This window comes from Pezoporus flaviventris, unplaced genomic scaffold (genome assembly GCF_033815535.1).
Source record: "Pezoporus flaviventris isolate CSIRO_AGI_PZ_B2104156 unplaced genomic scaffold, CSIRO_AGI_Pfla_v1 ptg000036l, whole genome shotgun sequence".
In the NCBI taxonomy this organism is placed as follows: Eukaryota; Metazoa; Chordata; class Aves; order Psittaciformes; family Psittacidae; genus Pezoporus; species Pezoporus flaviventris.
In genome coordinates, this window is record NW_026892584.1 from 40,373,775 (window position 1) to 40,399,687 (window position 25,913).

Below are 25,913 nucleotides of genomic sequence, written 5' to 3' on the forward strand. Positions count from 1 at the left end.
CCATGGGCAGGGACACCTTCCACTAGACCCGATTGCTCAAAGTCCCATCCAGCCTGGCCTTGAACACTTGTAGGGAGAGGGCAGTCATAACTTCTCTGGGGAATCTGTTCCAGTGTCTCAATTAGAATTTCTTTCTAATAACTAATCTAAATCTACCCTTTTACAGATTAAAGCCATTCCTCCTTGTCCTGTTGCTACATGCACTTGTAAAAGTGTCTGTCCAGATTTACTGTATCCCTCCTCTGTTACTGAAAGGCTGCTAGAAGCTTTCCCCTGAGCCTTCTCTTCTCCACACTGAACAAGCCCGACTCTCTCAGCCTCTCTGCACAGGAGGCGTGCTCCAAGATCCTCTGATCATCCTGGTGGCCCTTGTCTGGACTTGCTGCAATAGGTCCATGTCCTTATTTCTGGGGCTCCAGAGCTGAATATAGTACTCCAGATGGGGTCTAATGAGAGCAAGTAGAGGGGGAGAATCACCTCTCTCAACCTGCTGGTTGTGCTCCTTTTGTTGCAGCCCAGGACATGGTTGGCTTTCATAGAATCATAGAATAGTTAGGGTTGGAAAGGACCTCAAGATCATCTAGTTCCAACCCCCCTGCCATGGGCAGGACACCTCACACTAAACCATGCCACCCATGGCTCTGTCCAGTCTGGCCTTGAACACCACCAGGGGTGGAGCATTCACAGCTTCCCTGGGCAACCCATTCCAGTGCCTCACCACCCTCAAAGTAAAGAACTTCTTCCTTATATCTAATCTAAACTTCCCCTCTTCAAGTTTTAACCTGTTACCCCTTCTCCTGTCACTGCAGTTCCTAATGAATAGACCATCCCCAGCATCTTTATAGGCCCCCTTCAGATACTGGAAGGCTGCTATGAGGTGTCCACACAGCCTTCTCCAGGCTGAACAGCCCCAACTTTCTCAGCCCGTCTTCGTACGGGAGGTGCTCCAGTCCCCTGATCATCCTCTTGGCCCTCCTCTGGACTTGTTCCAACAGTTCCGTGTCCTTTTTATGTTGAGGACACCAGAACTGCACACAACACTCCAGGTGAGGTCTCACAAGAGCAGAGTAGAGGGGCAGGATCACCTCCTTCCACCTGCTGGTCACACTCCCTTTGCAGCCCAGGATACAGTTGGCTTTCTGGGCTGCTGTTAAACAGCTCCAGTTCCAATAGTGACCCTTGAGGAGCATTACCTTTGGTGTCCATCTGGACCTTAAGGCATTGACTGCAACTATTTGAGTGCAACCATTTAGGCAATTTCTTATCCACCAAGTGGTCCAGCCCTCAAATCCATGTCTCTTCAATTTAGTAACATGGGTGTCATTCAGGACAGCATCAAATGCTTTCACATGAGTCCAGGTAGATGGACTTGGACAGGTTTTCTCTGGATAATTCAAAAAGCTACTTAAAAGTGCTTCTCCTTTAAAATTTGTACTTGGGTAGTATTACTGTGGTCAGTAGGAAGAGGATTCTGCCATTGAAATGGGATTACTCTGGTATATCTTGAAGTCATTGGAAAGGCTCCCCATGGTTTCAGTGGATGGGCCCTGGAATGTGGAGTGAAGAGAACTGGAGAGAGGGCTGAGAAGTAGCATGTTGTCTTTTTATCATGAACTGAGAGTCAGTGTTCCAGCCTTTGCCAGATAGTTTGAGTAGGTTAGAGAAGAGAGGAAGGGAAATAAAAATTAAGGAATAGATGATAGAAGGGAGTATTATTTTTCTATTTTTCTAGTTGTAGTTGATAAACCATTAAAGTTTGTAAGGCAATAGGCTCCTAAAGCTGCATGATATACCCTTACTAGAAAGGGTATCTGCAGTGGTGCTGCTCACTCTTAAGGATGCCCATTTTTGTCAGTGTTCCTTTGGCAAGAGAACTAGACTTCTTGTTGTTTCATTGCTCTAAGTGAAAACAATAAAAATGGGAAGCAAATAACTTTCTACCCTGCATGAGAAAATACAACCACCCCTTAATTTTTGCTTCAGAATGCAAGCGTATCTATTGAAAGCATAAACTGACGTTTAAGCAATTACAGTTCTGTAACTGCACAGTTGGGGTAAACACTGAAAAAGGTTGTGTGTGTGTTTTTAATTACTGTGGGATGCTTTTCTTTGCAGGTAAGTGCTCTCTTTAATTTCAGAGTGAGAGTTGATTTGTGGTTTGTTTGCCTTTTTTTTTTTTTTTTTTTCCCCTCTGTAGAAACATGAAGATACAGACTGCCCGTGTGTCATGGTTTCATGTCCTCATAAATGTAGTGTTAAAACACTCATGAGGAGCGAGGTAAGAAGTCATGCTTAGTGTTGTGCTGAAAAATTAAATATATCTTTTTAGTAAGATCTCGCAAGAATTTTGCCAGAAGCCATTTTTTTGTTAAAATGTGAGATCTAAAGAAAATCTTTTTCTACCACACAGTTAAGTGTGATAACACCCAAATATTTTTAATGATTTCTTGAAAAACTATTTAAAAAGATGTAATTTCTGAGATTTGTGTTATTATTACACTTTGCTTGCCCAAGATTAGCGCATGTCTTTCCTGCTTTCATTTTTACTAGCTCTTCCCCTGCACTTCCCCCATTTGAAGCATTTGTTGAGCGTAATAGAGCAGCATCTTGGGTAGTTAGCTTATCTTAAAATAAAAAGAGGGATTTAATATTTAGCGCACATGGACAGGAGTTAGTAAAGACTAGAAAAATCATATAAATGTGTAGAATCATTCAGTGGGAAAACTTAAGTTATTATTAAGTCTGTTAAATTTGAGAAAAAATAACTGACACACATAATTAATATAAGATACAAAGTAATATCAGTACAAAGTTCCAACAGCCAGATGCAACAATGCATAAAAATGTCTCTTAATGGAGAGAAGCTTGTAGGAATACCATAAAGACCAGAGTAAAAAAATTAAATCTTTTCTTGTTTGAGCAGATGTATGTTCTTGTGCATTAAACAATTTAAGTAGCATCTGTCAGAGTTGATGTGTTTATTTTTTTTTTTTTCCTAAAATAGAACTTATTCTCCAAGGATGGGGAAGAGCTTATTTAAGTCTTCAGCTCTCTGTAAGCCTCATTTAAAGAAAGTTAAGTTTCTGATCTGAGGATAAGCTTTTCTCTTTTCTCTGATACTTACTTCCTTAGTTGGATTTATAAGATTTTTTCAGTTACACTTGTAAATTATTAGTAGAGTTGTAGTGCTCAAGGGATATAAGGCACCTGCCAAACACGGGGGTAGTCTTTTCCCCCATGATAATGAAATACATGATAGATACTGTACCTATTAGGAGAAATTGAGCAGTTAAGAAAAGAGAAAATACGTACATTGAGCCAATTCTCTGAGTGCTTTCTTCCAAGTTTAGATCCTGGTTCTGGAACACTTAGGCATATTCTTACATCCTCAGTGGTTACTTTGAGGTATATCTGAGTGCTAGTAGGAATTGACCCATTAAAGGCTGGGTTGTTACACATATAGTCAGAAGTGGATTCTGAAATGACCATTAGCAACAGAACTTTAAACAGTCATCTTGCCCTGCATCATCTGTTGCTGTTTGCTGCTTAATTTTTTTTCTGATACTGTGAAAATGTGATATTACTTAGCTGCATGGCTAGGGACAATGACTAATGTGGAAAACGGGAAAATGCCTGCCTAACAGTTTGAGAAAATTCTGTAGCGTGCAACAAATGACTACCTTACTGTAGAATAAAAGGCAATTTTTAATGTTTAATTCATAACTCCTTGGCAGACTTCTAGTTTAAGAAGTTGAAAATGTGGCATTCTTGTGAAGCCTGTTGTACTACATGTTTCTCTCTTATTTGGTCTTACTTTTTTTCTGAACCACCTGTCTTGAAACTACACTCTGAATTTCTGCAGGTAGTGTTTAGAACATAATAGGTGTATATCAGAGATGAGTGACCCATTTCATCTCGGTATCAGATTTTAGAGACAGACCTGTCTTTACCACAGCTATGTGTCCAAAGAAGCATTGGTTCACTACCTCTTTCCATGGAGGTGGGCTGAGTCATGTGGGGGCTTATGGTGTGGGAATTTCAAATGAGTTTTTGAAACCCTAAAGAGTGATGCAACTGAGGAGCTGCACTCTAGCTCCTGTCTGCTTTGAGGGAAATACGAACTGCAGATCATGTTTTTGAACAGGGAGTGTTTATTGCACTATCCCTTCCAGAAATGGCTCTTGCTCCAACTTTTGGGCAGTTTGCATCCAGCTGCTGCCCTCTGTGCTGCAATGGCTTCTGTCTGTATATGTGTATATGCTTCTGTGAATTGGTTCATTTTTAAATGAAAAGAGGTCTGTGCTTATAATAATCCAAGATACTGGAATAAATCTCAATCTGTGAAAAATGCAGGCATTTTACTAATCAGTTTTACTCCGGTGTACTGCATTTTCTTTAAAATTACTGAACTGTACCTATTCTAAAACTCTGTCTGTTTCATACAGTACTTGTTTAGTCTTTTTTGTGTAACTTAATTGTTAAATTCAGGCATGGAGAGAATTGCATGTTATGTTTTGAAAAATCGGTTCCTCATGAAATTAGAATTAGAAAAAATGTACTACAGTGAAACTGATCTTCAGACTTGCTCAGAGCAGCAGTAAAAAATCACTTGTTGAGAAGAGATTAGCCATTCTCTAAAGTCAAATGAAATCATATAAATAATAGTAGTGTGTTCTTTCTGTTTGCTTTTTTTTTTTAATTGGGTTGCCTACTGAAATAGTCTTTAGTAAAAGTTTCACTGTATATTAAATGTATCACACTGTATACTGTATTGGCATGTGCGTGTGGTTTACATATGTGTATATATAGTATTTGCACTTCAGACTGGAGAAAATATACACACGTGTATTGTATGTTCTGCAAATGGCACACAATACAAACCTGATAACCTGTGCCCTTTATGTTTTAAGCATTATCATGCAAACGTCTTTTGCCAAAACTCACATTTTTTTCCTATTGCAGTTGAATGCACATTTGTCAGAATGTATTAATGCCCCAAGTACCTGTAGTTTTAAGCGTTATGGCTGCACTTTTCAGGTCAGTATATAACAATTATACTTCCCAATTGATGAAAGTCTGCAAATAGAACCTAACTCTTTGACATGAAAGTTCTGGACTTCTGTAGTCTTGGTTAAGAAAAAGTGATCCAGGTGCACCAAGTGATTATGCAGCAGATGTTTGGTTTTGCATTTTAAAAATAAATAATATAAAAAAGCCCACACATTCCTGCAGTGGTTTGGGAGTTCAGTTATTATGTGCATCATGTTGAAATAGGAAGATGATACATTTGAAGAACTTTTAAACTTAGAATAAAAGGGAAGTTACTTTTGTTCTTCAGAAAATAGACTAGTAACTTCAGTTGTTTCTATGAAAATATATAATTTTCTTGAGCTAAGTATGTTTATATTTTCTCTCATTTGTGTGTCTTAGTATTTTTATTAAGGTTAAGCATAGGTTAACACAACATGTATTTTTATGTGCATTCGTATGTCTCTGTGCACATAGGTGTATAATCAAAGCATAGCTTGACATTTAAAAAAAGAAGTTGTAGGTTTTAATCCTGGCAATCCCTGCAATATTTAAAAAAAAAAAAAAGTAAGAAAACCAGACCTCAGAGTTTAGTTTCAGTATTTTTATTTCAGTCTCTTCCAATATTCTCCTTCCCTTGTCATATATCTTGGGGAATTTGGATGCTTATATAATGAAGAGATTAGGAACCTTCAGAAACTGCTGACAGGAAAATACGGAGTTTATCTGACAGTGTGATTCATTTGTTAGCCCATGACAACTTTGAGAGACAAAAACTGTAAGCAGCAACACTTCTCAATAAATTACTTCCTGCAGGTATTTCCAGGTTCTTAAATACTAGCATTCATCTTTTTAAGAGTTAACAGTAATGCTCTTCATGGTAGAACTGATCAATGCTGTAACCCTGCCCACTGTTATGTCGTATGTATTGCCATTCATTTTATGTATGTATATGTGTGCATATATGTACATATATCCACATATATATTTTTAGTAATTTATATAGAGTACATACCTTGAGGATCATTGAAACCCTTTCAGTTGTTCTGCAGCATATCTACCATCAAAGCTAATACACTCTGCATTGCAAAACACTAATAGAAGTAGGTGTAATGCAGCAACATACAATTAAAGTAATATGGTCTGCATCTTATGTACTCTGTATATGATCTATGTGTGTTCTGTAAACTTTTTATATAGTGGTTATTTGTAACAGCATTTCTAGGTTGTGCAGAGGCAGCATATCCGAATATCATAGAGCAATCATGGTAACATCTTAAGATGACAAACTAGGCATTGTAATATCTCTCAAAATAGTTTATAAAGCTGGCAGCTTCCAGTGATGATAAATTTATCTTAAATATTTGTCTTTAATACTCAACTGAGGGAAAATTCAATGCTTATGAAGCTGTTCATGAAATACAGCAGAAGTTTTAAATTACAGTTTGGGGAATTGGACTTTCTAGGTTTTGTACGACTCAAGAGTTTTAGTGTGCTTTATTTAGTGTAAAGCTACACAGAAGACTCTAAAATACAATTCATTTTGTAAATCTTTTTCATCTGTATTGTCTCTGATGTATCAGGCACAGTGGATGGAGATATATGGCAATTGTATAAAACACATGCAGTATTAAATGTGTTCCTGACTTGCAAATTCCTGAGTAGATTTCCCTTCTCTCTACAGTTCTGCAACGTACATCTGTGAACCAAAATATGTAGTGTTGGCTCTATGTCTTGATATACTCTTTCTTTATAGGTTTAAAAGGAGTGGAATTGGCTAAAATGTATAAATTCTTTGTTGTCACAGGGAACAAACCAACAAATTAAAGCACATGAAGCCAGCTCAGCAGTGCAGCATGTTAACTTATTGAAAGAGTGGAGCAATGCTCTAGAAAATAAGGTATATCTTCTACTCACTTCTAATTTTCATTGATTTCTTTACATCATATCAAAGTACTAGAAGAAGCACTTTTTTTGTGTGTATAACAGCTGTTCAGCGGTACAGCTAAAGCACTGGTAGGCTCCAAAAGCCATTTAGCATATCTGGTACCTTTGTTATAACAAAATGCTGTGAGAAACTTGGCTTCACAACTCCATATACAATTTTCCTCATTGGTAATTTAATTAAAACACTATCTTCATGTAGATAAAAAGTCCAGTATTAAATTTCCTCTCTGAGCTGCCTTCTTACAAAAGGGGAGGTTTCAAAAAGCTGTGGCAGCTATGAGCTGTATTTTTGCTACCTCAGTATTTTTCCAGAGATAACATTATTAGAAATAGCATGTAATAAATCAGTAATTTTATTTATTTTTGTTCTTTCTTGCTCTCCAAACTTAATGACCTGCAAAGGTTAATGAAATTAAACATACTATAACTCCTGGGCATGACGATTTCTAGTTTTGTGGTAGACCACAATGAAGTTCACGTCGCAGTGCTTCCTTGGGGCTCCTGGTTTTAGACTGTTTGCAGTTTGGGAGGTGCTGGAAATCATATCAGTATCGGCTATGATCTATCATGTAGATGACTTAGCCATCTGTCTGCAAATAAAATTTAAGGCATTTGATACACAAATGCAAAACTTCAGAACAAATCACTGTTTTGAGGTTAGCAAACTCTACCTAATAAGCATATTCTTTTCTTGACCTACAGTGATCCCATGTGCATGGGTTTCCAGCAAGGTACTACAGCTACAGAAAGTACAGTTTTAAAACAGAAGTTAAACAGCAACAGCAAAATACGATTCTGGTTTTTGTCCCCAGCACAGTTTGTCCCTGGACTGCTTGTTTTTGAACTTAAGGTCCTATGAGGAAACCACTGAACCTGGGAATGGTCTAGTGTAGTTTTGTTTTCTTTGGGTAGAATTTTACTACATGTGTAGGTCTTAATTTTGATGATCAATAACAATACTTAAGTTTGCTTTTGCACTTGAATCTCTTTGTTAATGTAGGAACTATACACTTTTTGATTTTGACAGATACAAATTCATATCCTTAGTTCTTTTTTCATTAGTCTTGATTAAAACAATACAATTTATTTTACATCCTAGGAAAAAAAAACCCACAAGTTCCCTGTGACTTCCATATAGATTGTTCTGCCTTTTGTCAGTGTCCTGAGAGGTTCTTTGTCATTTAAAAAGTGCCTAGCAGTTCTATGTTTGTCTCTTAATAGAGCTAACAGAATATACACTTTATTACTGTTATGTTCAATTTTTGCTTTAACTTTCATTTAGGACATAACTTCTTATCATTGTTTGTCCATTTATATATATATATTTATTTTTTTTTCCTTTTCACTTCCTGCTTTGTAGACTCCTTCCTATTCATAATAAAGAGTTGAATCACTGGAAATCCCAAGACTGTGCCAAGTTACCAGAATAGCTAACCACATATCATATGTCAGTGACTTTATTTTAGAGAGGGGTAACAAAATGATTGTAACTTTGTTGTTCTTTTCTTTGAGAAATAATGAATCGATAACAGTGCAAAGTTAGTTTAGCTGATGCATATCACAGAAATCTTGGCCCTGCTGAAGTCAGTGGAAGTCAGGTTGGTTTCTGTAGTGTCAAGATTTCATTTGGGGTACTCACTGTGATGTGTATGGAGGAGAAGGGAGAAGTTGCCTGCTCCCAGTCACCACGCTCTTTAACAGTGCTTGTGGATTATGCAGACTGAAAGTCTTCAGAGCTGCAAAGCTTGTGTTATCAGTTTAGTATTTTAATGGTGCTGTTGGCAAAGAACAGTAAGAGAAGGTCAAATGTAAAATGTTGAATCAAAACCTTGTGGGGAAAGTTAAAATTTCATGCTTTGTTCACTCTGTGATGGGACAGACTGAACTCCCATTTTGTGGGTTTTGTGATCTTGGAAGTAATGAGTTGAATGTAAGTCTCTCTTCATGTGACTTTATCACATTCTTAAAGAAATGTGGTATAAACTGTTTTTTTTTAATACACGACTTAAACACGGGGCCTTTTTAATCCATTTCTTTGTGGTGTGAAGTTTCTTCCGTTCTTTTTTAGTAAGCAATAATAAGGAATAGCTAATCTGAAAAACTGCAGAATAGAGCATGCTCTGTCCTAGCAATATTTAAAATAGGACAAGGAAGTAAGGGAAGTTGAATGGTGCAGTTTGTAAACAGATGCTGTATCCTTTACTATTTTTTTTTTAACTAGAGTTCCAAAGACTTGTGTCAGATGCAATTAAGAGATTATATTTAAAGATTTCTTATTCACAAATTACCACCTAACTACAGCTACTAACTTAGCAATGACAGATGACTAAGGGCTGCAGGACATAATTCTGTTTTTCTTGTGTTCTGTAAAACTGCGTGGAAAATCTCAGTACAAGACAGGCCCATGTTTTATAACTCATTACAGAAACGGAAATGTAATGCTAGTGACACAGAGTGTAACTGCCTTATGATTGGGAGGCCTGGGGAGGAAACAGTGAGAAAAGGGGAATGTAAAGATCACAGTTAACTAAAGAACTCTGATTCATTAAGGAAAAGGAGGATGCAGAAAATTAAAAGTGGCTACCCAGCAGATCTGAAGTATGTGGAAGGCAAGGATGCTGATTTAAATTTAAACTTGTTCTTGAAAATTTTCTCTAGTACCTAGGCATGCATTCCTTCAGCCTCAAGATTGTTTCTCTCTCTGCAGTGGCAAAAAATAGGTTTGTCTCATTTCTGTTGAGCCTCTTCTGCCAGTTTTTCCATATATAAAATGGGGAACTAATGTATATGCATATATGCACACATGCTATGGTATATTGAAAACTAGATACCTATGTGTTATGGTATCTGTATTTTTGGGCCTCTGATGAACCTGCTGAATGCCTGTGGACTTCAAAGGTCTTGTCTAGTTTAGGCTAGTATAGAGATTGAAATTACTTGCCCTTTTGAACAGGCTTGCTTCTTGAGTCTAGGAATATGATTCAATAATAGTGATTCTACTGCGACATTAGGGGGCAGTTAAGGTGGTAGAATTCTACAGTGGTATCTACATCAGAAGTAGTATAAGTGGCATGACCTCAAGGTAGCACTTGTATTGGTAGTGGTGGTGTATAGTTTTAGGGGGAACATGACACATCCCAAGTGGTCTTAATGTGGAGCATTTACCAAGATTTTCCGGGGTCAAAAATGGTGCTGCTTCTTATCCATATAAAGATCTATGTGTGGAACTAGTCAGGGCATTTCCAATGTAATTTTGTGTCAAGTGTATTTTCTCTGTGTTTTTGCCACTGAATTATCTTACCTGGGGAAAAAAAAAATTTTTTTTTTTTAAGAAAAAAAAGCAAGCCACCACCAAGTGACCCCCTTCCTCAAACCACATTAATGAGCAGAGCACAAAATACTGTAACAGAATATGAACTGTATTACTTTCATCCCCAAGGAATAGGTATTATATTATACTCTTCTAACAAGGCTCATGTTTTAAAGTCAGAATGAGTCACTAATGAATGAATTCATAAAATGTCAATACAGAGAGAGAATATAATCCTCTGCCTGTAGCTCTTTAGTCTTTTGTGCTAGTAGGCACCATTGGATTTTCCTTCAAATACATGGATCCCTTCTGTATTCACTCATTTCAGGAGTTTTTATCACCATATTTTGTGAAGCCAAGCCAATCCCATGCAGATGATGTTTTTCCTTAAATTTGCTATCACTCAGGATAGATTGTGATAGGTGGGGAAGATTAATATTCCCCTTCCCAACCAGCTTTTCATTTGGTCAGATTCTCCTCTGGTATCCCTTCTATGCTGGGCTTGAGTTCTTTACACTGGTCTAGAGCTAAATAGGTTGATTCTTCCAAACTCCAAGCAACTTCCAAGTCAGTCAGTGGAAACCAGGAAACCAAGCCGTTAAATAACAAACTGAGTAAAGAAAATAATATGCTTAGAGACAAGTTATTTTGCTGCTTGTGTATCCCATCTGCAGTTTCATTAGCCAAAGTTGTACCAATACCACACTGTGGAAGTGCAAAAGTAGCTATCAGAAAGTTGGGGTTTGTTTATTTATTTATTTATTTATTTGCAAGATATGAGAGAGATTTTACTAGGATCTCATCCCTTTCATATGTGTAAGGTAGTTTAAAACTAACAAAGTTATAGGTATTTGTAATAAACTTTGGCAGGAGTAATTGTAGAATTTTTTCCAGGTGGCCTTGCTCCAGAATGAAAGTTTGGAAAAGAACAAGAGTATACAAACTTTACATAATCAGATTTGTAGCTTTGAAATAGAAATTGAAAGACAGAAGGAAATGCTGCGGAATAATGAATCTAAAATACTTCACTTACAGGTAAGAAATTCAGAATCTCCCCATTGAAGCAGAAATGGTAGTAGCTTCTGTTCTGTGCCTTTACACTTGTGAAGTTAGGTGTTCCAATTAAAAAGGGGGGGGACAGAGTTTACCCTATTATAAAGCTACTGTGATTATTCCCCCTGCCCCTGGTCAGTAGCTGGTTGGTCTGTTGGAGTAAGATACTTCACTAAAACACTGCAGCTGCCTAGCCTATGTTAAAACAAAACACCCTGTTTAAAAAGGGGAAAGATTGAAATTAAAATAACAAATCTTATCAGAGGAATAATCGTAACTATTTTGTCTTCTCTCCAAAAAATAACTGCTTGAGCAACTACTGTCAGACTGGAGAACTGGAGAAAAAGATTAGCACCTTAAAACTGTCATATATATCATTTGTGTTTCTTTTCTACTTGCTGCTATTTTAAAAATTATTAATCATGACTGAGATCAGTCTAGTGTGGAATTAATCCAAATGTAGTACAATGCATTTGAATCCATGTTTGTTGTCCTTCATCTGAGGAAAATGTATCTAATTATTCCTTTGCTAGTAGGTCTCAGTTTCTTATTTTGTGGTCTGAATCACCTGGCTACAAGCCAGCATCAAACTAGAAATTCTCTGGATGCTGTAGTGTGGTGCTTCACCCAAGCTGAAATTCTTTACCTTGCATTCAGAGCTGGCCTGAAATGCGGATGCTGGGAATTTTGTGCTAGTTTGCGTAATAGTTACCACAATTAGGGAAACCTCAGGAGATATTTAACAAGCTATTGTGCAAGTATCCTTTACATGTTATTTTAGTACGCCTCCTGCTAGAATATCAGATAGCCGTTTCAGCATTTAGCTTAAATGAATGTAAATGAAATGATCTTTTGTCACTTACTGTTCACTTCATATGAAAATACAAATGTTGATACTCAAGCAAGATATAGTTATCCAACCTAGAGTAAGGCTAAATTCAAAGGATAGCACGTTCAAGAGCTCAGTGTCTTGAGGCCCTCAATGTTGATTTATAAGGAAACCTTTAGGTTTGGCAACAGCAGCGTTTCTCTTTATAGTACTTACTGTTTTCCATGTTGTGCCCACGTAGTATCCAGTTTAGCCTGCCTTAGTCATTGTTATTTGGTCTGATGATAGTCTGGGATATGGCTGCATACTTACAATATTGCATTCTGACACTGGAAAGCTAATCCTTGTATGTATTGATATTGCTGATTGAATCTACCAGGAGGTAAGTTAATTTGTAAGCCTGGGGTTTTTACACATGCTGTCTCAGTAACCAGTGATGAGAGGGGAAATGGCAAACACATAGAACAGAGTTTTTCATGATTGCCTTGATGACAGATTGCAGTATCTTTGATTTCCTCAAGCTGTATGTGTAAGCAAAATCAATTTTCAAATGGTGTATGTTTAGAAAAAACTCCACAGAACAATATGGTAGTCAGATTCCAACAGGTAGCTTTTTGTTGGGAATAAATACTAGAGAGGATGGGTTTTGTTGGATTTGGTTTTTTTTTTTTCTTTTCTCTTTCTTCTTCCCCTACCCTTTTTACTTCTTCTCACCAGCTATTTTAGTTTAGTTATTTTAAACCAAACTGTATTTTACACCTGTTTCAACCTGATTCCTTCCACTTACTGTAACTTCTGATTCAGTCAGGTTGCTAAGGGCATCCTGGAAACACACCTCAATATAATTAGCCTCTGTTACCTACTAGGTGCTGAAGGAATTGGTTACCTGTTCTGAGCCATTCTTTTTCTGGGTTGTGTTAAACAGCCATGGCTTTGTAAGAGCCACAGATATTTCCAGTGTAGAACTAGCCATTTCAGGTCTGGGCAAGCAATGCTTGCCTACTCCCCCAAGTCCTATAGCATGCTAATAATTTCTCGTACCTTTTTGGTATTACTTGTCACGTAACCTTCTTTGGCTTGGGAACAGCTGTTTCACTGAGCACAACTGGCATCATCCATACTGTGGGACATTTAACACAACTGGTGCATCAGAGGCGTCTGGGCACTGTTGGCAACCTCAGCCTTGAGATGTTTTGATTCAGATTCATGTTCTATCCACTGCTCTCGAGGGGAAAGTATTTTTACTAAGAGTTTGCATGATACTTTTTCAACTGCTGCCTTCTGGAAAGGAAATTTGACATCCAGCATCTAGTGTGGGTAGAACGTGGAATGATAGTAGTGAGCAAAGTCTGAAGCTGAGTGTGGGCATGAGGTACTTAAAAGACAAAAGAAGCAGTGACCATATCAATATAGAATGATTGGATTGCTAGTACATTCCTTCAAAGGAGGAGGATACATGATTTGTTTTCCTAGTCAAGTACTGCCTTTGATTCCTTTTTCCAGTGAGTTCTTTAGCTTTTTGTTTTTTCCACATAGTATCTCCAAGCATGAGGGATGTTGACTCCCTGTAGGGTAAAAAGATAAAGATCCCAATGCTTTTTAAAAATGAGTTCAAGTCTTATTTCTGATTATTCTGTATCTTTTGAATTCTTATTAAGAGGTACAGGAGATAAAATACTACATGCTTGCCAATGTGTAGTAGAAGCAGCTAAAACCAGAATTGTTTCTGCATGTAGAAAGGTAGAATATTGCACACAGGTTGGTGAAGAGAAGCTGGTGCGTATTAACAACTTTTAGTAAACTTATCCCAAAAGAATAGCTTACAATTCTTCTGCATCTGTACCACTTTCCCAGTTCATCTAAAAATGTATTTATTCATTTTGTGTAATACTGTATTAGCTCCAGGAGGTCCCAGTTGGAAATTAGAGCATCTCTATGCTGAGGCACTGAACAAACCCATAACTATGTTGCTGTTCTTGCCTTGCAAAGTTCGTATTTTGTGTGAGTAGAGGAAAAAGACCAGACCTGGGCACAGCTTAAGTTTACTGCAGCATGTTAACTGTGAACTAATGTATGAATCTTGTGGCTTGGCTCTTACAATGTTCATTGAGGCCATTCTATGGTGTGTTTCCTTTTATATGTATAGCTAACAGCCCTTCCCTATCTTATGATTACCATCAGTCAAAGTGATGAAAGTAAATAACTGTTGGTAGTGGATAGTTTATACATCCAAGCAAGTTGCTTTATCTACTTAATAGGATCATACCCCTGTATTTATGATTCAGTACACAACTTTCATTCACAAAGCTGTAATTTTGCAATGCGCTTGTTTTAAAACACTAAAACAGAAATAGTTAATCTTGAAATGTGTTAGATTACTCTGTGGTTTTGAGACAACAAAATAAAACACTCCTAGAACATGATTTGACTAGCTGGCTTATCAAAGCTGGCCTTCAGTTAATCGTTACAGACTTTCAGTATATCTGAAACCACATGATTGAAAGCAAATGCCTAAAAGGGGAAATGAAGGTTGCATGATGCAGAAGGGTTTTCCCCATCGGTGGGGAGCATCAAATCCACATGGCTAACCAGAAGGCCAGTGCAAAATAACTTTATTTTCTTGTTTTGTACTCAACTGCTACTTTTTTTTAAGAAAGAAGTGGGAAATCATTTTTACACATGTTGGCACTATATGATGATAAAATGTAAAGTTAGACTTGAAATTTAACTGTAGGTGGTAGCAAAAGTAGTTTCTTGTCTTAAATATTTCTATCATGTGAACTTCACAACTGATCATGGGGTTCTGGCTAAAATTCCTGCTAGTCCAAATTAGCTGTGATAATGTGAGTGCTATGTATTTCTTCCATCAGATTTGGGGCAGACTAGGAAATATGTTCTCCTTTATATTTGTACCATACTGAGGTGCTTGCAATGTTCCTCTTCATATTTTTTTTTTCTCGAGTATTATGTTTTATGCCTTTCCAAAAACCAATTGTATGGTATTTGTTTGTTTGTTTTTCTTAACATGAATCGGCCAACAAGCCCCTTCAGCATGCATGGCTTATTCATTTTAGGAAATAATGGTGGGTATTTTAAAAGTGCTTAAGTGGATAGAAGTGGTAGTTTTGCTTACACTCTTGAGGGCTTCTGCTATGGTTATGGGCACGTAATAACTTAGGCTTTGATAGTTGACTTATGTAAACTTAGAGCTTGCTAATGCTTATGTATCCTCACATATACATACTGCTGCTCCATGTCTGCAAGGGTAAGTTATTTTGCTGTTATCCAAGGATAAACACAAGCACATAAGCAGCCATTTGATTCACACCATGGTAAGTTCTTGTGCCCATGCTTTGTTGCTTGAGTACTCTGACAAAACCCAACAAGTATCAGCCCATAACATCAATATAGAGACATTCAGAATACTGTTCTTGCATTGAAGGTTTGTTTGGTTGTTTTTTTATTTAAATTTAGATGAGCACAATTCCTTTTCTTTTAAATAATTGTGTTGATAATTCTGATAGTGCCCTAATATTAATACTTATGCAGCAATAAATAGAAGCGTTTTATAAATACTTGGGCTAGTCCTCTAAATTTTCAAGGTTTTTGTTACTAAAGCAGTTGACATCAGTGAAACTTGTTTATATTGAAAATGCATCTTGTTGATCTATAATCCCTGTTTAATTTGCATAAAATAATGTATTTTTGTTATTTTAACTCATATCTGTTTTATAAAGCGAGTGATAGACAGTCAAGCAGAAAAACTCAAAGAACTGGACAAAGAAATCCGTCCCTTCCGACAGAACTGGGAGGAGGCTGACAGCATGAAGAGCAGTGTAGAATCCCTCCAAAACAGAGTGACTGAGCTGGAAAGTGTTGATAAAACTGCAGGGCAAGGAGCTCGAAATACAAGTAAGTGTTAGCACAATGGACTGAAGTACTCAAGCAGTGCTGTCAAGAGAAGAATGGTGTCCTTTGAGTGGCACTCCCATTGTGATTTTTGTGGAAGCATCAATACTGTTGATTCTTCTGGTTTTATTTTTTTTTTTTTTTAATAAAACTACAGTCCCTCTGAAGCAGTGCTTCCACACTGTTTCTTAGGCTTGCCCCTTGTCTTTTTTGTTTTCTTGACCTGTATCTTGATTACAGTGTTAGTTCATTATAAGTAGTTTCTCAGTCAATCTTTGACATCTAGTAGCTCAGCAGCTTCTTTAAATACAGTATTGGTATATTGATTAGTATTCTTTTATTACTCTTCTACCACATGAATGGATCAACAGTACGGTTATCCGCCTGAAACCACCTGTACTGATATCTGTTAGAGGTATATTTGATCCAAAGAAGAGTATGGGATCTGCTTCAGAATGAGGTTATTGTCATGCTTGCTGAATGAAATGAAAATTTGGATTTAACAAGATAGTGTAGGGCATGTGTAAGTGTTTAAATGATTGGTAAATCATTTAAATCATTAAAAATAAGTAATTAAATGATTAACATTTAATTAGATGTGTATAAAACAAACATTTCTGAAGAACTTGTCTGCATCTCAGTGTTGGCCAGTTTTGCCAGTGTGCAAAGACAGGGAGTAGCCTTCTCATGTGGGGGAAAGGGGAAATTAAAAACAGACCTTCCTCCAAATTAACTAAATGACCATAAAATACAGATCTAAGCTTGATTTTTGTGGGGTTTTATGATGAACTTCAGACATGGTAACAGCACTGCACTTCTGAAACAAGTAGTGTCTGAGAAGGATAATTTTAGTGATCAGCAGTGCTTCTGAATTTCAAAGGGATTATGTAGGATGTGTGACCATTTCCAAAGACTTCGCTGCTAATAGCAATCTGCAGATAATGCTACCAAGTCATCTCTCAAAAAAGGGAAGCCTCTGTAGTTACATTGCCAGACAAAATTTATGATATACAATGTATGATTGATTTTCACAGTCTTCTGAAAAAAAAAACAAACCCGCTTTTTCTTACCATAGTCCCTTCCGTTTTCTTACAGGCCTGCTAGAGACACAGCTGAGCAGACATGATCAGATGCTGAGTGTTCATGATATCCGTTTGGCTGACATGGATCTCCGATTCCAAGTTTTGGAAACTGCCAGTTACAATGGAGTATTAATTTGGAAAATTCGAGATTATAAACGTCGGAAGCAAGAGGCAGTCATGGGGAAGACCCTGTCCTTGTACAGCCAACCCTTTTATACGGGATACTTTGGCTACAAGATGTGTGCCAGAGTTTACCTTAATGGAGATGGCATGGGAAAGGGGACACACCTATCGCTGTTTTTTGTCATAATGCGTGGAGAATATGATGCATTGCTTCCTTGGCCGTTTAAACAGAAAGTGACTCTCATGCTGATGGATCAGGGACCGTCTCGACGCCACTTAGGAGATGCTTTCAAGCCAGATCCAAACAGCAGCAGTTTCAAGAAGCCAACTGGAGAAATGAACATTGCATCTGGCTGCCCAGTCTTTGTGGCTCAAACTGTTCTAGAGAATGGAACGTATATTAAAGATGATACTATTTTTATTAAAGTCATAGTGGATACATCAGATCTACCAGACCCCTGACATACAATAGGGGAGGCAGATTAAACAGAAGACAACTCCGTTTGGGGGTTTTATATCAGTTTGTCTTCAATCAGAGGTCCTAAAGCTCACAGAACCACCTTGTGGAACAGATGGAAGAGTTTGAAGGCATAACTGCGTAGGGTCCAATTGCGAAAGTAGCAACACATTAAGAAATCATACCATGATATATTTTTTAATAGAACTAGCAACACTTAAGCTCTGAAGAATCACTTATCCCTCATGAGGATAATGATTATGGTCAGAGAGGATTTTTTTTAACTTATTAATGATCTAGTCAATTGGAGGTAAAAAGACATATACAGTATGTGCTGATTAAATTACTGACTTTTCTTTTGTTAAGCTAGAATACAAAAACAGAAACTTCACATGTGGGCTAGCTGGAAATTGTCAGCATGTTAAAAGAAGAAATGAACTAATGTTGCAGTTATGATATTATTTGAAAAACTGAGGTGCAATCTTGTCTGAAATATAGTATATTGTCTTTTTAAGGCCTCATCTGGTCTCTGTTTTAATACTTACTTTGTCAGAAGATGTTGGAAAAGTATCCATGTCTTCTCAAAAGTATCTGAATCAAAATCATATTTTTATTTAAAGTTATATTGTTACAGAAAACATTTTATTTTAAAACTGTTGATAGACTGATATTTCTTGGAAGAAAAATAGAAGATGCCAAACACTGGTTATCACTTGTGATAGGAAAAAAACTATTCAATTCTGTTATTTCTCTTTAGAAATGTAAACCTACAATATATGTCGTAGTTAATGACACTATTTCAAAATTAAGGAAAAATCACTCATGGATGCTGTGCATCATTATCAGACTTACAATTGTTTTCACCCTAAAATAGGGCATTTGTTGAACTTTGGAGTTCTAGACGGAATCCTGTACATTTTTTAAAGTTCTGCCCCATGCTTTCCAATCAAGCTATATATGTTGCACATTATGCTGTCAGCAGTATATAGTATTTTCAGTATTGGGGAGGAGGATTAGTGCTGAAAAAAGCCTGTATGTTTGTTCTGTACTAGCAGCCATTGCTTCTTTAAGGACAAACCAGCAATGTCTTAATACAGTGATGGTGGCTTGCATGCATATATGTGCCTTAGATGTGCTGTGCTGCTTATAAACCATAGCTTTTTATTCAGATTAATTCTGATGTATGAAACGGTAGTTTAATTGGACATCAGGCATAATGTTTAGCCATGTCTTCAGAGCCCTTAGGTACCTTGCGATGTACAAAATAGAAGCCAAAGCCCATTTCTTTGGCTTCTGGAGCTTCTATGACTTGGCCATGGTAGAATCCATTTTATTTAGGTGCCAAAACATTATGCTCAGTGCTCCTATGGAGCTTGGACTAGACAGTCTCCATGGCCCCTGTGAAGTCAGGCGACATTTTTCCTCTAATGCCTGTGCTTGTAAGGTGGCATCACTTGAAACGGACCATCTAAGAACTCTGTGGGGCTGTGACTATATATGCTCATTACAGCTTTCATAGCAGACAAGCATCCTAACAGGGAATGCATGGGTTTCATTCTTAAAAACAGCCTGAACTGTAGTAGAAAGCATTTGCTAGCCCTGAAACATGCTGATTGCAACCTGCTGTGTTCATCTGCTTCTATTTAATAGCCTGTGTGACAAGCAAGTCTAGAGATATAGCCTGACTCTGGTGCTCTTTAAAATCTAAGAACTGCTTAAGCAGAGCAGACTTGCACCATTGTGTTTTTAGCCTATGTGGGCTTAAAATGTTGCATCTCAGCCTTTAATGTCAGGATTTGTCAGTTTTCTGCTTTTTGAGGCATAGTCACAATTTTTGCAGTTGAATTTATGCCTTTGTATTTCAGCTTGGTTTTGCTGTTGTCTTTTTTGGCTGTGCCTTCACACACAGTGCCTGCAAGAAGTATTTATGAATATACAATGCATGCTAAGTGGTCTTCATGGGTTTTCCAGGCACCTGCTAGAATACTGCCTGCTGCTGACTGTCACAACTGTCAGCAGCAACTTGTCTTCCTTTTCTTGCCTTCCATTGTCCAGGTACTGTACTCCCTTTATGGTACATTGCTGTCAACAGGTGCAAGCTCAAATGTGGAGGCATGTGCTAGCATTTAATTTCTAGCACAGAAGGAGGATGTTCTGCACAAGACATAAATATCTATAGATATACCCGCATCTATATCTCTAGATATAATTGTATGGCACTTGCAGTTTTATGCAGGCTGCATAAGCAAACCCATCACTTACGCTTTAGGGCCAAGGTTCGTCCAACTTGTGTCATTTTAATAATTGTGAATGTAGGCAGCTGAGCTTTTGTGTTTGTGCATCACAGAATTTTACTGAAAACAGGATTCCCAAGTGGAAATGTCCAAAGGACTCTCCTCCCATTGCTAATGCATGTCTTGTAAACTTAAATGAAACCGTTTGGCCATCTCAAAACAGTTTATATCCTGTTTCAATCTGGGACTTGGAGGAGATTTCTAGAATAAGCAGGGCCAGCATATTCTGCAGATTTGTGACTACAGTTTCCAACTCCTGTGACAGAATTGCGCTTCTAAATCCAGGATCTTTAAAAGAGGAGGATAAAGGTGTTTCCAGCCTTTGTGATTGAAAGTGGACTTTGAAACATATGAAAGTGTAAACTATTAGGGAAGTCTTCCTGAGTCTGCATACAGCCTAAACTAGTAGCTTTAAGAGATCTGAATATCTCTTCTTAATGGGATATTGACTCAGAAACTTCATAGAGAAGTTTAAATATGAACACTCCTAACTATATTAATGCCGATCACTGTAGCAGAAACATCAGTCACTGTTGTATTTCACAGATCTCTATGCTGCTTTCCACATCTCCCAAGTGCCAAAAGCACCAGCTGCCAGAATCTTCAGCTTCACTTGGGCAGCTTTTATAATGCAGTAATGTGCTATCAATATAAAAATATTTTTGCATATGTGCTTTTTATCACAGTTAATAAAATGGAGGCCTACTGCACTTATTTTTTAAACTACATGAAGCTGCCAGAGAATTTCCAGTTTGCCAGCCCTGCGTACTGTGAAATCCAGGATCTTGCTACACAAATGTAGACACCGCCTGCTGTGGAATACCTGAAGCCTTGACTGTAACACTCCTTTCTCCGCAGAACTCGTGGGCCATCTCTATAGAGTTCTTACTGTGTACATAGAAATCGGTTTCCTCTGCTTTCCAGCAAGGAGTATGTAGCATTTTGTGAAAACAAGGCCACAAAAAGATTACCTGGTGCTTTACTCAACACTTTAAATTATTTAACTCTCACCATTGAAATGCCCTTTGTCTTTTTCTTCCTGTATGTTCCTGACTGAGAGATCCAGAGTTTTCTAGGGTCTGTCTGTTCAAAGTGATTCATGGGGTGACAGTCTGCCCGCACATGTAGTCTTGAATCCCAGCTAACTCCGCAGTGTGTTTGATTGCAAGGGGGTCCAAGAGTATTTGCATTACTTTGAACAGAGTTTCTTCAACAGAACCTTTTTTTCTTCTATTTAGTAATTCTTAGCAACACACAACTGAAATCTCTCGCTGGTATTGTTTCTTAACAATGACACTCTGAGTTACGTACAAGCCTCTTCCATTTTCAGCCTTTTCTAGGGAGATTCCAGTGTGTGACAGTCTGGATGTTGCCCTTGTTGTACGCTCTTCAGTACAGGATGAGTGTGTCTCTTACCCAGAAAGTCTTGAATTCTAAACAGGATGAAACTATTCGGGTGTTTAAAGACCAACCTGCGATTATGGTGCATGACCATGTCTGCATTACTTCTCTGATCTAATTAAAGGGGTCTTGTTTCAGTTACTATCTACGTGGTACACCTTCAGCTGCTGACTTACAATATGCAATGTTGATTTCAGCCTTGTACTGTAAATGTTCTTCACAAAGAGAATGTGCAATAGGAAAACGGGATGATTGGTGGCATAATTTTGACAAAAAAAAATGTGGGTAACATGCTAGCTTTCTTATGAAATACAGTTTATTTCCTTTCCATTGGGTTTTCCTACTTGGAAAAGGAAAGTTGAAGATACGTGCCTGATTCTGTGCCTGATGAATTTCTCGAATACAAAGGTAATGGAGATTTGTGTTAGTTGTAATTTAAGTGTTGAACCCATGAATGTTAGGTTGTGATTATATCGCTCGTGTTTCTCAGCGTGCCGCAATTGCAGCTGTTGAAATGGAGTTTAATAGCTACCACCTATTTGTATCTGTATTCCATCACATGGGATAGGCATTTCACCAACAATGCAGGGCTTCTGTTTTCTTTCATTTTTGAAACACTGGTGCTGCTTTGTCCAAGACAGAAAAGTGTAGAAAGTGACAAGAAGAGTTGCCTGCACCACAGAAGAGTGAAAAATGTGACTGCAGAATTGATGCCTTGATATGATTTAACTATGCAAATATACAAATAGGTGAAGGGGGAAAATTCTTGGGTTGCATATCTAATCTCTTAGTTTTTGCTCTGGAAATTACTCGTACGTGTGTAGGTACATACATAATACACAGACATGCATGCACATATATATGCAAAGTTGTGTTTGTTTTTCATGTAGAAGTGATGAAACAAAACCCTTTTCTCCATGTTATACTTGATTGATTGGTGCAAATATAACTTGCTGCTGCTAAGGGAGGATCTTGGCTAAGGGCATACTTTGGATTTGCATCTTCCAGGTTTGAAGACCTGTATAATAGCAAACAAACAGTTTGTTTAGCCTTTCTGAAGACCTTGGAATGTAATCTAGGGCACATGTCCTTCCTCATACTCCTCTAATTTGGAGCTTCCTGTATTTTAAACGTAGCGATGGGCAACTTGTTAATTGCAAATTCTTTTCTTTAATTTGGGAACAAAAGATACAAAATGCAACTAGACCTCTTTCTGGAATTCCTATCCTGTTCAGTCAATACCTCTATATTCTGGTTGACCTAGAAACCATAGCTACTGCAATAAAGACAGTTGGTTTGAGAACTGAGTCGGAGAGTTGGTTTTAGTGCTATGTACAGCATAGGAAGCACTTTGCATTTGCAAAGATGTTCTTCTTACAGCAAGTGCTATTTGTGTTCTCTGGAAAAAGGAAATCAAGGATGAGTTGTGAAGTGACATGCCCAGAGTCACAAAAGGAATCTCCTGGAGCTGGGACTGAATGAGAGGTTCCAGTTCCCTAGTGTTATCTTCAGATCACTAGGTTTTACTCTTCTAATATGTTTGTCCCTTAAAGGAACTGAAAAACAAGTTTACATACCTTAAAGACCCACATCAGGACAGAAAGGGCTAGAATTAAACATACAAGCTGTCGTGATTTGGGGTTGTACATGTATGGTAGCCCAGACGTTGCTCACTACTTGGTGGTGCTTTGCGCAGCCTGCAGAGTGGAAAGCCAGTGCAATGTGTCTAATAGCAGCAGATGTCCTGCTTTATTTGTTTAGAATCACCCAACAAAGTTAAGTCTCATTTGATGCTCCTTTTAAAACGGTATTGTCTTTCAGTTAAAGTGAAGTGGGTTCATCTTTGTTCTACCAGCCTGTAGTGTGACTGGCCATTTCTTTCTTGTGGGGCTTTCTCCTTTTTTCCTTTAAACCAAAATACGGAGGGCTTAATTCTTTCCTGCCTCTTAATCCAGGCCTTTGGTGAGAAGCACCAGGTAGGAAGTTGTGGAAAACTTTGGACTGCTGATTCAGGGACATCCTCTTAAGATTTAGAAGAGTAGAGATATACAACATGTAAGGGATCTGACTATTCCTATTTCTCTTCTAATTTATGGTCAAGACTGCAGCTTGTGTCTTCCATTTCATGATCTTAGTGTAGATACTAGACTGTGTTTGTTTAGTTTTTTTCTCTCCAAGTTAGGATTAGTTCCTTAGGGTTCAAATAAGTTCTAAATTTCACAGAGAAGCACCTGAACCAAAATCCTGGATCCAGAAATCCCAGAATTGATGTGAAATTCAAATCTGGATCCCAGCTCTGTGGCTTACTAACCTACCCATTTAGGGAAGGGTTTGTTGTCTCTATGTGGCGTCTGTGTTTTTTGGTCCTCTGGAACTAAGCTTTTAATTTGGTTGCCAGTTCTGCAAGGACTTTTTAACTTCTTAGCAATGCCGGTGTTCACACGCTCCATTGCTGGCAGTGCGATGCGTAGTGATAAAATTTGACTCTGTCTAAGGGTTACTGAGATAAACCAGCATTATCATTCGTAAAGGTCATTTTCTTGCATAGTGTTCTGAGCTTTGGATTTGAATATAGCTCATGTCAGAAAGGACACATCTACCAACTATGACCTGCATCACTGGCAGAGAGTTGTATAATCTGTACTTGTGGAATGGGAAGGTACAAGCTTCCATCGTTGCTGATGCATCATGTGATCCACCTTTGTTTTCCTTATAGCTATTGTTTGGTTTATTTTTTTAATTTTTATTTTATAATAAACAGGGGAAGTTCAGGATTTTTTCTACAAGGTATAAAACTCCAGTGATCTATTGGTGACTGTGAAAAATACTCCATTAGGAGATGATGGGCTGAAAGTAGGTCCATTTCTCTTAGACAAGTAGGATAACCTTTAAAATGCATGAAACAACATAATAATTGGTAAAACTAAAGCTGACATTTGTTTCCAAGAAATTCTGTGAGAACTATCTATAAAAAAAACCATCAGTGACTGAGAATAATGTACAAATTAATGTGTTTGAAACTTGTGTATCCATTTCTTTACTCTCATACTCTTCAGTGAACGGTACACTTGTGTTCAGTTTTATGATCAAAAACAAAGACCAAAGAAGGCCAGCCTCATTTGATTGTGTATATTCTGCCTGTCTTAATTATCAGTAGCTGTAAGGATACAGTGCAAGTGATCTGGTAACCAGTGGTTTTCGTCCTTTTCTTTTAGGGGGGAAAAACAACTTTAAAATGTATAATTTATTGCTCAGCAATAACCATGTTGTTAAAATAATGATTAAAAAAAAAAAAGGAATTAGCAACATGTCTTAATTTCCCAATAGCATTATTATATGTTGTATTTCAGTTTCTTGTATATTGTGTTTTTGTATTTATTTGTGTTTGGAGGTCTTGCGATGTCTTTTTTGTGTTTAAATGCTAATAAACAAGGACGGTGTGTGCGAGTGTAGAATGCCAAACTCTGAAATGCTAAAATGTGTTATTAAAGGAAAAATAAATCTAAGTAGGAAATCATATTTTTTAAAAAAACGTGGTGTGTTGAATTTGAATGACTGCTGTTGACTTGCAGATGGGCAGGGTGCAGCCTTCCTCTTCTCTGAACCCACTGTACATTGGCTGTTCAGTGCTTTATGCTTGTGCACCCGATAGACCTTTATTGTGGCATTTCCCTTCCTCCTCACAGCAAACTTGCCATAACTTTTATCAGAGTCCTATTTTCCATGTGATAACTTTGCTAGAATAAACTAGGTGATGGTGTTCATCCTAACATCAGTGTCAGGAGTCCTTGTGCAAATAGAGTAGAAATAATTGAAATGGCTTTTCATGCGTTTGTGGTGCACCATTTCCTCAAAGAGGTCTGGGAAAGGTGAGGCAGGACATGGCCTGAATGTCTGGAAGTGGAAATTTATTTTTTTCTTCCTTCTCCAGTGTCATTAGTGACTCTTTTATCTACTCAGAAATGTGTTTCAGGTGTATGTTTGAAATCGTGGAGCACAGTGCAGTCTGTGAAAGCAGCATGCTGTTTTGAAATGAGTGCAGTAGCAGTATTTCTACCACAACTCAGATTTAGCCTTGTGATGAAAACCCTGATCCCCAGGGCTGCTGTATGAAGCCTGTCCGACCCCTTTCTTACTGAAATTCCTATTTCCCCTCTTTTCACGTCACTGCAGGAGTAATTCTGGGCTTAGCAATGTGGGAACATCTTGCTTGTGCTCAGAGGCAAAATCACAGTCTTGGCAAAGCCACAGCCCCACTGCTAGCACCCCAGTCCGAGTGTGACCCGGCCAGCCGATACTGATGTTTGCAGCAGGTAGTGGAGAAGTGCTGGGTGGCCAACTGCCTTTTGATAAAATGGGGATGCCAGAGAAACAGCAAATGCAGGAGGGCTGGCGTGGTGAGAGGGAAGGGTGGCTATGAAAAGCCATCATCGCCACGTGCGGGATGTGCTGAGGTGGATATTCCTTTCTGCTGCTGACA

General features: G+C 37.9%; 1 protein-coding gene across 5 annotated transcripts in view; it reads left to right on the forward strand.

The window, feature by feature from the left end:
• The window catches only part of TRAF3 (TNF receptor associated factor 3), a 71,643-nt gene extending 46,706 nt beyond the window's left edge, over positions 1 to 24,937 (forward strand). For 2 of the 5 annotated variants that reach the window (XM_061464045.1, XM_061464044.1), the window contains 6 exons: positions 2,198 to 2,278; positions 4,963 to 5,037; positions 6,836 to 6,928; positions 11,180 to 11,320; positions 15,905 to 16,079; positions 17,172 to 24,937. In XM_061464045.1, coding sequence (XP_061320029.1) covers positions 2,198 to 2,278; positions 4,963 to 5,037; positions 6,836 to 6,928; positions 11,180 to 11,320; positions 15,905 to 16,079; positions 17,172 to 17,743 — 1,137 coding nt within the window. In that variant the 3' untranslated portion in view covers positions 17,744 to 24,937. The remainder of the gene's footprint in view (positions 1 to 2,197; positions 2,279 to 4,962; positions 5,038 to 6,835; positions 6,929 to 11,179; positions 11,321 to 15,904; positions 16,080 to 17,171) is intronic. The other 3 variants (XM_061464046.1, XM_061464048.1, XM_061464047.1) reach the window with 3 other exon arrangements.
• Positions 24,938 to 25,913: the final 976 nt, after the last annotated feature.